Genomic DNA, 13,444 nt, shown 5'->3' with positions numbered 1-13,444 from the left:
TATAAAGAAGGAATATATTATTTAAAACATTTAAATAGTGCATATGGACATTTTTGCATGTGGTATATAAAATAAAATATTCATATAAAACAATATACAGTGCACATTAAATTAGATGTTTGGATATACTCCGGTCTGGAGACTGAAAGAAATTAAAATAACTAAATGTACACTGCATGATAGATTCAAATCAAAGTGATCTTTTGGCGTTTTAAATTTCACTTTTTTAGGTATACATTATGAATAACCTAGCTGTATCAAAAGGAAACCACACAAAAAGGACTGGATTTAGTGCTTTATTCCCCAACTACATATTCACTACTAATGAATATTCCCTCCCCACAAAAAAAAGGCATTGCACACACAGATGAAATGTGAAGTACTAGAAATGCTACTTATTATCAAGCTACTTCATGTGCTTACTATGTAATAGTGCCAGAAGTCTGAGGTCCATGCTTCCCTCATCTTATTAAAGGATGTTGCAAAAGTCCATTTTTGCATGAAACATATTGTTAATATTAGCTAGTTAAGAAAACCATGCATGAGTCACTGCATGCAAAACATGGGCACAATCAAAGACACTCATCAATCCAAAAAAGCACCAGGAAAAAAATTAACACTTAGATTAAGCCTGAACAGAATATGCTACTAATGACTATTATATTGTTAGCACAAATAAAGTCACCTTTCTGTGAAAATGATTAGCAGAATACCAGGAGAGTACCTGAAAAAAAGCTATGCAAAGCCAAAGACAAAAGATATCCTTAAGAGTATACGACAAGGGGCATACCACTATACATCTTGTAACCAGATGCTTTAAACAGCATGTGACTGAGCAAAAGGTGGTCTCTTTAGAGGGCGTTTTCTTTATGAATTTTGCTGATTAAGAGGAAAATAAAAAGATGCAAGCCCCTGAAGGTACATGTAAAAATGCAGTGGTATAGCCCTTGTTAAGAACAGATTTACTTCAGGCATAATGATTCTTTTGCCAATTTAGGCCCATCTGATTTAACACACAAATCTAAGCACCATCAGAATTCCTACATACTGACATGGCTATTTTCTCACATTATCTGGAAGTGGGTAAGGGAAAAAAAAATAGGATCTGATGCAGACAAATCACATCATCATCAGCTGATAAACAGTAACTGAGGAAACAAACAGTAACTTAAGTCCCATAGGCAGCATGTGATATGATTCAGTTCTGTGCATGATGTGTGATGTGTGTTTTCACTATACTAATAAGCAAGGTCACTTTTTGGTCTACCCTCTGTTCTTTTCATCCAGGAGCTGTTGGACCAATGAATTGCAAATTTTTGCTAACATACTACCTGTGAAAAAGTGTCACTTTGGGAATTAAACAGAAATGTATTCCACAGTAGGACTTGAAATTTCAGTTGATTTTGGTTTTCTAGGAAAACATAGAACATAGTTGCATACGTGCATTTATAGGCCTTTCTTTCAAAATTTCAGTCATTCTGTAAGAAAAAGGCAACTGAAGAATTCAATGTGAAGATTCTCCTCTCAATTATCTTCAGTAATGAAAAAAAAAATAATAAAGTTGGTAATAACAAAAAGCTTGTATTTCCGAAGTTCTTGAAGTTGAAAGGATAAAATACTAGTCTTTTGCTAACAGGATGTATTTGTAGTGCAAAACAATGAAGAAAACTAGATGTTTGCTAAAGGTGAAGAGGACAGTCTGTGGTTAAGATGGAACACTGTGCTCCCTAGAGAGGGTCTACTTACCACCCCCATCATTTCTCTAGTGGCACCACAACCAAGTACAAAATGAGACTCTCTGAGTGTCTGACAAAATGAACTCAAGTACCAGCCAAGTACACACGATGACAGCTTCAGGGAATACAACCGATTTTATGATGTTTTCAAGAAACATATTTTATATGGATTTTGAAGAATCTTGTTTGCTGATAAGAACTTCAAGAAGCCTAAGCTTGGCTTTAATTTTCTTGTACTCCCTGTACTCCTCAAGCACTGGAACACGATCCTCTTTCTGGGCATTCCTAGGGGAGAAAATAAAATCTGTAACATTCTAGAGATCACCTAGAATATTTTATAATAAAGTCCTGAGAGTTGTTGTAATGTAAGATATAATGTTACCAAAATTTAAGTTCAAATAAAAAATTGCTCTGCAAGAAAAATTGTTATTGAACTAATTCTCCCTATCCCCAAGGAACATTCCAAAAATATTTTTATTTTTGATGGATTTATTGACAAATTAAATGCTATACTTATCAATGATAACTAGACATAATATTTTAATAAAATATACAATGCTAAGTTCTGTCAGGTCTGTGCATATATATTAATTGCTAGAGGACCATGAGTCATTTCATACATTAATTGTGGCTTCAGTGAAGCGAGATGTAAAAGTAAAACATCTTACCTGCAGCAAAAAAGTAGTTTCCTCGCTTTATATTAATGACCCTCTGTAATTCAGTTTAATACTAGGTAAAGCATCAAACCATCCTAAGTATAAGCAAAGTTTTCTTCCAATAAAACAAAGAATTAGAAGGTACTTGGAAGATGCATTCTTTGATATTTTTTTAAAACTAATTTTGCCAACCTATATAGGAGACTCTCAAATTAAAGTAAACATATTTTGGAATTTGTAATACAGCCATTGGCTTGGTAAGACCACCCAGTTACATGGAAAAACTTTTCTGAGACCTGAGATAGCCCTCATTTCTGGTCATCATTTGAATTAGAATGTATTTTTTTTACTTTTAAAAGAGCCTCACTGAGTCAACTATGCATTACCCAGTGAGATAAAGGCAACTTGCCATATCGTATTACAAGAGCCACATGACTGCCACCCTGTTACACCATTTGGAAATGGGCAGCCTGGAGTGACTAACATGTAGCCTAAGCAGCAATGGTCTCAGTATAAGAATCCTAACTAACTGAAGATAGCCCTCGTGTTATGAGACACTTTCTAAAAAGGAGAAACATCTCATTTCACAAACATTTCCAAAAGGTGAGGATGTAGAATTAAAGAACATAAAATAGTTGCCACTCAACCAAGCCTCCCTAGGACAACCTTAAAATATTTTATCACATGTTGTTTTCTCTAGCTCTGACTTTTTTTTGATATTAATAGCAGGGCTTGGAAATATAAAAGAATGTTTTTTAGTTTTATTTTCAATGCTAATATCCTTATATGCACACTTTATTTCTATTTCTGTATATTTCTTTAACATATGAGCACTTGTGAGTTTAAGGAAAAATAGTACTCAATGTTGTGATGCTCTACAAACCTTCCATTTTGTTGATAAAATGCTTCTTCAAATTCTCGTAATGTTTTACGTAGTTTCTTTTTTTCAGCTCTGGCTTTCCAAAGTTGTTCCAGTAATTCAGGCCTAAAATTGAAATGGGAAGAAAATATTATTGAAAGGGTACTACTGATTCATTATGTTCTTAAAGAGTGGTTCAAACTAACTGCTGCAAACTAAAGTCAGCTGGGATGCTTTTAAAATATATCAATGCCCAAGCTCCACTTGGGACTAACTAAATCAGAATAACTGCAGGTAGGACTTTATAGCGGTACTTAAAAAAAAAAAGTCTTCCTAGATGATCCTAAAGTGAAGCCAGGGCTGAGAACCACAGTCAGATACAATATTAGGTGAAGAAGCTGATATGATAGAGAATATACCGACAGATGAGTCTCAGCTGGCTCCTGTACTTTGTTATACAGCAAATGTAGGATTTTTGTTTTAAAAATTTCAAAATACACTAATGTTGAATAAAAGAAAATGTGAGTAACAACATGTATCTGTAAATCATTTTTTTCCCCCTTCTTTAATTCCTTCCCCTCCCCCCACACTTCCACCCCTGACCTATGGATGTTGCCATTTCCCCTTAAGAACTGGATCTTTGAAGGCGGGGTGTCTCCTCCCACAAGCTTGGGGTGTGTACCTTGGGCCTGGCACCCCAGCTCACTCGGCGGGCCTGGCATATCCGGAGTATGGTCCGCAGCTCCGCCTGGGGAGCGAACCCAGGACCTTCTGTGTGTAAAGCAGACGTGCTAACCACTAACTATGGTGCCACTCCTGTAAATCATATTTTTTAAAAAGAGTATATCTTGGGCATTGCATTAATTCCAAGTGCTTGATTATTTAATAATGAATTTCTTGGCATATAAATTTTATTATACAAATAGGCTAAAATAAAAAACCAGTATACATACATAGAGGCTGCTCGAGTACTTGACAATCGAAGATCCAGAGCCAGTTTTTCTTGATTTTCTTCAACATCAGATTCTGAGTTTTCCAATGAAGACTGTGCCTGTACAGCGGTTTTCAAGATATCAGTTAACTCAGAGGACAGACTAATACCTTCTTCTTCTTCTTCTTCCTAAAAAGATACCCAAACAGAGAATCAAACAGGCCATGACTTTCAACTATTCCTCTAAAAAGAGATCAGAGAATGGTTTCTCTTAAGGACTACCTTGATTTCTTCAAAAAAATGTGCAGTTTCTCCTTCTATGATTGGTTGTAACATCTGACCCCTTCGCTTTGTGGATGGAGATCCCTGTAACAATTGACATACAAATGATTTACATTTTAAGTATTTAAAGTGTTCAATGAAGCTTCATTTCAGTATGGAACAGATAGTAAACTTCATTTCAAAATCCTAACCATTTGCTTTTAATTTTTCAGGAGTTCCTTAGTAAACTTCTTTTTGCTTATATGTTATTTTCTTGTTATGTATACACAAAAGAGATAAATGAAATTTATGTTTAGATAAAACTAAGAGTTCATTCAGAAAATATTTTAAAAATTCTAAACGATAAAAGAAAGTGTGACATATAATTTAATTGGGAGCATTTTTCTTTTTAACAATAGCTATCAACCATTTTGGCCTGAGGACCCCTTTACAACTCCTTTATAAAAAATAACAGCTTCACTGAGATATAATTCACATACCATAAAATAAACTTTTAAGAGTGTACACTTTAGTGGTTTTAGTATTCAGAAATTGTACAACCATCACCATTATCTACTTCCAGAATACTTCATCAGCCTTATCCCCACAAAAAACCCTATACTCATCAGCTGTTATTCATGTTCCACTCCCTCTAGCCCTGGGCAAGCACTTATCTATTTTCTGTTGGCCTATTCTAGATATTTCATACATTGGAATCATACAACATGCAGCCTTTTGTGTTTGGCTTCTTTCACTTAGCATAAATATTTTCAAGTTTTATACATGTTGTAGCATGTATGAGTACTTCTTTTTTATGGCTGAATAATATTCCACTATATGGAATAATATTCCACTATATAACACTTTTATTTATCCATCAGTTGCTGGACATTAGGATTATTTCCTCATTTTGGCTTTATGAATAACACTATAAAAACTGTGTACAAGTTTTTGTGTAGACATATGTTTTCAATTCTCTTTGGCATATATAGGAGGAGCACTGCTAGATCATATGGTAACTCTGTATTTAATCTGTATTTAACAGTTTGAGAAACTGTCAAACTGTTTTTCAAAGTGGCTGTACCATTTTACATTCCAATCAGCCGTGTCTAAGACTTTAAATTTCTCCATATCCTTGCCAATACTATTGTTATCTGTTTTTATTATACTAGTGGGTATAAAGTGGTATCTGAATGTGGTTATTTGCACTTCCTAATGACTAATGATAGTGAACATCTCATGTATTTAATAGCTATTTATATATCTTCTCTGGAGTAATGTCTATTTAAATCCTTTGTCTATTTTTAATTGAGCTATTTATCTTTTTATTATTGAGTTATAAGAGCTCTTCACATATTCTGGATAAAGTCCTTTATTAGATACATGATTTGCAAAATTTTCTCCTGTTCTGTGGACTGTCTTTTCACTTTTTTAAGTGTCCAAAACTTTGATGCACAAAATTTTTAATTTTCATAAAGTCCAATTCATTTTTTTTGTCATTATGTTTTATGTGTCATATCCAAGAAAACACTGCCTAATCCAAGGTCACAAAGATTTATTCCTCTATTTCCTAAGTTTTACAGTTTTAGGTCTTATTTAGATCTATAATTCATTTTAAGATAAGTTTTGTGTGCAGTAGAAGTCTAAATTCATCTTTTTTTTTTGAACGTGGATATCCACTTGTCTGAACACCATTTGTTGAAAAACTATTCTTTCCTACTGAATTGTCTTAGCTTAACTTTTATACTCCAAATTTCTTTTTATGATAGTTATATCTGGGAGTCTGTAAGATCTAGAAATGTTTTCTATTGACTAAGTTTCTAAAAATAAACTTGTTGAATTCTATTTTTTTTTACCTTGTGGAATTCTAAAATGGTTTTCATAAAGAAATTTAAAGACTATACTATTATGGAATTATGAAAAAATACCTTGTAATCAAAGAATAAAATCTGTATTAAATAAACTCTTAAGTGCAAAGTATATAAACTATAACAGGATTTTTTCTCTTGTTCAAAGAAAACTGACTATATCTAATTAAAATACTGCTGAGATGGCTAACTAAAACAATGGCTAATTAAAAAAGAATTAGTTGATATGAGGGCTAAATAAAACGTGCTCAGAAGGGCAATATGAACCTTCTAACGAGTAGTCAGGTGGTCAAGCCTCAAGGAAATCCCCATGCAAGTGGCTACTGACATGAAAATAGCCTGCAAGCCTAAGCAAACCATAAGCTCCTGTAAATTAATTCCTATGAGATGATGCAAAATGGGCTACACACTGTTTTCTACTTGAGCCTGAGAGAAATCTAGAGCCATACTATTTAATGGTTAATTTGGGGACGACGCTTAATTTGCATGTAAGTATTAGTTTTCATTTTTTCTCTAAAAATGTAAATGAATATGAATAAGCATTATTTTACTGAACTTTTTCATGTAAAAAGATAAACTTGAAAAAAAATCAGTTTATATTACTGTGCAACTTAAGTGATCAGAACGTTCATCACAAAACTAATGTATTTTCAAAGACATGAATTTAAATGGAAAGAAACTAGGGAAATGTCTGAAATGTAGGTTTTCTAATTCCACAATGTAGGTGACCCTGGGCAACATCATTCTTGAGCCTCAGCTTCATCAACTGTAAAATGAGGCTATTATCTGTTATCTGTTATGACTTATCAGGATTTAATGACATAATCATACATAAAAATGCTTATAAAAGTACGTAGGAGATAGTAGCAGGTACTTATTAGTAATTTCCTATTCTTTTAAAGGTAATAACCTCACCTTGCATATACAATTCTTGCTATCCTGGCTGTGTCTTTCTCCCATATACTACCATAATAACTGTTTTTAAAAGAGTAGGTCTTGGTAAATTAACTAGATAAATATCTGCATGTTTTACTTACAAGGACAGGAGTGATGCTAGCTCTTGTCAACATCTGCTTTACAAGTCTGTATCTTTCATAGAGAGGTTTAACAATGTGCCTTTCTTCTCTGGTCACCTGAAGCAAGAAAAGTGAAAATTAATAAATTAATCAGGAATCTAAAATGTCTAAAACATTAAGCAATATGACTAACCACCCTCCCCCACCAAGTTTTAAAAAGTTATTTTAAATAAGTAGGCAATATTCCAAATGTAGGAAACGGTGCTCTATAAAACAGCTCTGAAGATGTGGGCCTCAAAAGTGATTTGTCCTCTTACGATAAAAAATCAAATGTTTTTAGTAAGAGAGACATTACCGGCCTTCCATGTTGGCTTTCATAGTAAAGAAGACTTTTCTGGAGAGAAGTTTTCTCTTCTACCAAATTATCTTTTGTCATTTTCTAGAGGGGAAAAAGAAACTTCCATTAGCACTGTTATTGTCCTCACCCCCACAATGTAAACAATTAAGTTGAAAGGGCAGGCCATCACCACCCAGCCTAGGCTAATAATACATCCTTTGCTAGGGGATTTGCAGGCAACATATCTCAGTTTCCTGTAGAATCTGGTCTTCTAGTAAGTAGGTAGCGATCCTCTTTGGTGGCTTAATTTATCTTTTATCTGAATAAGTTATGAATACCAGCTTAGTGACTCTAGTTAAGTCACTTAACCACTTTTTATTCAACATCCTAATCTATAAGACAGGATACTTCATCCTACCTCATAGGGCTCAAATGAGAACTAAATAAGTTAATATGTTGTTAAAGGGAGTTGCAACAGTGCCTACCTAGCACACAGTAAGTACACATAAATGCCTATTATTTAACTTTGCACAGTCTTTTACTGACATTATAACTATAATTTGGTGTATGTGGACACACATACAAAAGCACATGCGTGCACAGCACAGGTCCTGTAATCCAATATTTCTCCTAAACAATTAAGAAAATCTGATAGCAATATAGTGGAAAGACCTTAAAAAAACAATGTCAATTTTCATCTTAGACTCCTACTCTATGATTCTAGTTTCCCTTCATCTGGCACTTTTTTTACATTGTAATACTCTTCTCATAACTTTTAGCACTCTAAATGATACTAGAGTAGACATGACACCCCAAATTTACCTGCCCATAGAAACTTCTCCATTTATTCCATAGGACCTTTTAACATCCCAGTGAACCAATGTCCCACACACCACCCTTTAACACTAGACCAAATAAACTGTCTACTTAACCCCAGGACTAGATAATACTATCTGTTTCTCACCAGAGTGAAATAAGAGGTAAAAAAAAATTATCCTGAATATTATCTTCCTAGAACAAGTACCACTTTAAATTATGTACATTCAGTAGAGGACAGCTGGGTATAGACTCTATGAAAACATTGCGATTTCAAATTCAAGCCTTAAATCTAGGACAATGAATCTGAATAAAGCTAATCCAATCAAAATCATTTAAGGAGAGGAGGAGTTGGTCTAATACAAAATCCAAAAACAAGAAAGTTAGAGGAGAGAAGCAATTAGAATTTCTACTCCAGCTCTGTTCAAAGGGGAGGAAGACTAATATTCATATGAAAGAGTTGTGTTCTGTTGTCAAGATAGGATTAGTACTCATTAGTACGCATTAGTACTCATCATTGCCTAGACAAAGGTTCACGTGAGATCATCTACCTCTCTATTCTCAGCAAATCTCATCTGATAAATGATTGGGGCTGCCAGGTACTTTGACCAGGACTGACCTAGGCATGGGCTTTAGTGACTAACGGTTCCTCAAAACAATTCATTCAATTCTTATAACAACCATATTGTGTATTTTAATGTACATAATCACATTCACATAGTAGCAGGGCTGTCAAAGGGGCTCAATGGCAGAATGCACAGAATATAACCAGTCAGTGCCAGGCATAAACTAAGAGCTCAATATATATAACTATTAAGATACAAAGCCAGGATTCAAATTCAAGTTGTTTCATGCTCTTTATACACTCATCTTACCGAATGCCTTCAATACAAATGAACATATCAGCATTTTAGTTTGTTTAGTCTTATTATTGTGATTCAGTTCCTGAAAGATAGGGCACTTCTGGTATGCTGATAAAAACATGTTTCTATATCTGCAAACTTGGGGTGCAGACTCAGGCCATTTAGATTACTTAGACATACTCTATGTCACTGTGGTACTTATTTTGTTTCGGGGACTCTAACGGCTAGTCTGGGCAAACACCATAGCTCAAGATTACTTTGATATCTTCTGGAAGACACCTCTCAACACGTTTTTCTTTCAGTCTTTTCAGAATAAGTTCAAGTGTTGCTTCCTTAGATGGCTTCTTCTCCTTCTGAATGACCCTGGCTTCATCTTCATTGTCTTCATCTTCATGGTCTAGAGAAGAGCCAAAGCTTTTTGGAAGAGTGTTACTACGTGGACGTGTCTGAGGTACAAATTCTCCATCAGAGCTTTTGTGTTTTGCATCTACATTGGAGAACCAAGAGGATACATCAGTAATACTGATTTTAGCTAAAATGCAAATAGATCAAAAAAGTACTCAGTGAACAAGATATACAACAGGACAACATACATTAACAGCACACAGGCTCAGATAGTTCAAGGGCACATGAAGTACTGAAATTATACATATAGCAAGAGAGCTATACTATTCATTCTTTCAATCAATATTCATAGAAAGCCTACTGAAGTAAAATGTTCTGATAAGAACTGAAGAAACAGACATGGTCCCTATTTTCATGGAGCATATACTCAGGGAAATAAAAACAAAAACCAAGTAGTAATAATCATAAAAAAAATAATTACAAAGAGTGCCAAGTGCTATGAAGAAGATAAAATAGGATGGCATCACAGTGCTAAAAGGAATGTGTTTTGTAGAAGAACAACTACATTGGATGGGACTAACATAGAAGGCCTTTCTGAGATAGTGATATCCTACTTAAACATGGAATAAGAAGGAGATAATGTAGTATAGGAAATTTAAGGGAAGAGGCTATAGCCAGTGCATAGGCCCTGAAGCATAGCATGTTTAAGGAACAGAAAATGAGAGAGGAAAGTGATAAAGTGGGCAAAGGGCAGAGTATGCAAGACCTTGAAAGCCATGGCAAGGAATTTGGACTTTATTCTAAGTGGAAAGGGTGGCCCACTAAAGGACTTGGAACAAGATAGTAACAGAGTTTTTTTAAAAGGTAATTCTGGCTACAATGAAGAGAATGGACTATAGGACAATAAGAGTGAAAGAAAATTGTTTAATGACAATTTGGTTGGAAACCGGCATTAAATAAGGAATGCTTAACAGAGCTGTAGAAAACAATTCTAAAGAAGAAAGAAGAGAACTTATCTTAACCTTAAGAGTATAAACTCAATGACAGTAGGGACACTGTCTTGTTCACTGTTTTAGCCTTAGATGTCTATACGTACCTGGTACTTAACAATACTAAAAAATTTGGTTGAATAAATTCCAATGAATAAACCAAAATGTGATACTACAGATTATAAACCCATACTTGGTACAGATAATTTTTAAAGTATTAACAATTATTTTAAAACATGCTCACTAAACACAAAGTAAATATACCTTAGTAACTAATGTATTGGATTGACACCCAGTAACATAAGACCTAGTTTTTGAGTTGTGACTTACAATTTGGTCTTTGTAGTATAAACATTATTAGATATTCTTAGTCTTAGCTGAAATACCTACAAAAACCAAAACAGTTTAACATCTGAAATATATTTCAGATAAATTTTATAAATATAATATCACTTATGAATATACAAGCTATTTTTCAAAAGAATATGAATATACAAGCTATTTTTCAAAATTAAAACACAGGGAAAAAAATAAATAAATAAAACACAGGAAAGACATTTGGAAGACTATAATATAGTGCCCCAACTTTGACTATAACTAAAGAACAAAAGAAAACTTTTACTTTTGGTAAACAGTGTTCCAAGATTTTAAATTATTAAAATAATCAAAATTATAATTCTCATAGACATTATTATGAAGAATATTTTAAAAATGCAAATGTATTACAAAAATGGCACATTTTATACCTTTAATTTGCTTCCGCAGTTTTGTAAGCTCTGTCATCCATTTTAATACCTTTGGGTTGGCTGCAATATCACTGTAGGAAGGCTGAAAAATTGAGGAAAAGAATTACTGATATCTTTGTGGTAAGCAATGGTTATGTTAATTTAAGCCAAAGGAATATTTTACTATTCCAGCAGTAGAGATTTCACTCAATCCTCATTTCTTCTTACCTTATTTCAAGTAGATAAGGCAGTATACTAAGTAAAGTTCTCAGAGCAGGATCTAGCAATTGACACAAGCCAGATTTGAATATAGGTCTTCTGACTCCATGTATAGGGCTCTTTCCACTTTGCATGATCAAATTATTAAATTATCAGATTAAATTTATTATTTAATATTAAATTTAATTATTAAATTATTGCTATTACATATTGTAAATTTATTATTAAATTTATGATATTATTTGTCATCAAAAATTATTAAACTCTCTCTTTCTCTGCCTGCCACCCTTGAGGGAGCAGAAATAGCATTAACAAGATTTTTCGATTAAAGTATTTACCTTAAAAATTCTACAGGCTGTTTTGACCATGGAAATATAAAACTGCCAATAGCAAGAACACTAGCCTAGGACTAAGAGACTAAGGATCTACATAATCTCAGCTCTAGATGATCACTATTGCTCTGGGCATCTCAGATTCATTCCATCTCCTGGAAAAGAGATAAACAGACTAAGGCTCTCCAAAGAAGCTTCTCCCCCTTCCAAAGCTCTGCCTCACTGCTGCACAATGCTACAAACTTACCTTGCTATTTCTTTCCCTTTCAAATTGTTCTTCAAATTGTCTGATTTTTTTCTGAAGTTTCTTGACCAACTGATATGGTGATCTGTCTTCTCTTTTTTCATCTTTTGAACTAAAGGATGATCTTCGAATCCTAAATGAGACCAAAAGGTGAACACTGTGTTAAATTTTCAAGTTATGAACACCATATCTCTTATTGCCCTCATATAACATGATATTATTTCCAAGAAATATATCCCTAACACTAAAAAACAGATTTAAAGAAAGAAACATGCTACAGTGTTACAGATTACAAAATTAACTAACACAAGTGTTGATGAAAACAATTTGGAATCAATGAAATACTGTTTGAGCAAAGGCAGAAAAACAAAGATACCTATGCAATTCAGAACTCTTTTGGTTTTCAAACTCCAAAGAAAAGGTTTTGACATTCAGAATCAATTTAAGGTTTTAACAATAAAAACATTAGATTGGTAAGCTTCACTTGCTGCTTCTCTTCCAGAGTTCTGTATTTCAATCATCAATAATCAAATGAATAAATACACCATGAGAAAATGTCTATTAGAGAGCAAACCCCAAACACTACACCTCAATAAACTCAGAATTTAGGAACTCAAATAATTTAAAATTATAAAAACGTGCTTCATGAAATAGGAGAGAAAGCTTTGAACTGCAGGTCTAGAGGATTAAATCTCTCAAAGGACCTAGGTATGTAATTGAAATCACCTCTAAGTACATAAAAAATCACATACCTAGCAAAAGAAAGTGCTTTAGATGAGGAATCTAACATTTCTGGATCATGTAGGAAACGCTGGCTTTGCCCAAAATCTAAACTACGGTGTGATAATACTGGAGGACAGTCCTCTTCCAGGGGGTGGTGATTCATTCTTCCAGCTTGTGGGGAGAGCTGAGCTTCTCCAGACTCAGAGTCTTCCTGCCAAGACTTAAAAGCAGGAAATGGCTCTGTAAAACAAACACAAATAATAGTAACATGGGTCTCTTGGTTCCACATGGAAAAAAAAAAAAATCACGCTACTAAAGTTATATGCTCTTTTAAATCATATTATTATGTTGTGGTTCATATAATATTTGATACTTTTTTTTAAACAAGGGATACTAGGATCTTCATAAAGCCTACTATAGTTTAAAAACTGCCTGCAGTTCCTTTTATAGCCCAGAGTTCTATTTTCATATAAGGAGTTATACCTTAAATTTCTGAACCCAGTTACAAAGCAAGAAAGGACACT

At 33.7% G+C, this 13,444-nt stretch overlaps 1 protein-coding gene across 5 annotated transcripts in view; it reads right to left on the bottom strand.

Annotated features, from left to right (window-relative positions):
* Nucleotides 1-280: 280 nt before the first annotated feature.
* Nucleotides 281-13,444, bottom strand: part of FAM13B (family with sequence similarity 13 member B) — a 71,434-nt gene continuing 58,270 nt past the window's right edge. For 3 of the 5 annotated variants that reach the window (XM_015598086.2, XM_015598088.2, XM_006923083.3), the window contains 10 exons: nt 12,950-13,160; nt 12,201-12,330; nt 11,424-11,505; nt 9,601-9,830; nt 7,683-7,766; nt 7,349-7,444; nt 4,465-4,548; nt 4,205-4,371; nt 3,276-3,377; nt 281-2,021 (listed from right to left, as the gene is read on the bottom strand). In XM_015598086.2, the coding sequence (XP_015453572.1) occupies nt 1,898-2,021; nt 3,276-3,377; nt 4,205-4,371; nt 4,465-4,548; nt 7,349-7,444; nt 7,683-7,766; nt 9,601-9,830; nt 11,424-11,505; nt 12,201-12,330; nt 12,950-13,160 (1,310 nt within the window). In that variant the 3' untranslated portion in view covers nt 281-1,897. The remainder of the gene's footprint in view (nt 2,022-3,275; nt 3,378-4,204; nt 4,372-4,464; nt 4,549-7,348; nt 7,445-7,682; nt 7,767-9,600; nt 9,831-11,423; nt 11,506-12,200; nt 12,331-12,949; nt 13,161-13,444) is intronic. The other 2 variants (XM_015598087.2, XM_025040556.1) reach the window with 2 other exon arrangements.

The sequence above is a fragment of the Pteropus alecto genome, unplaced genomic scaffold, assembly GCF_000325575.1.
Source record: "Pteropus alecto unplaced genomic scaffold, ASM32557v1 scaffold78, whole genome shotgun sequence".
Taxonomy (NCBI): Eukaryota; Metazoa; Chordata; class Mammalia; order Chiroptera; family Pteropodidae; genus Pteropus; species Pteropus alecto.
Note: the sequence above shows the minus strand (reverse complement) of the source record. Positions and strands in the feature narration are given on the sequence as shown.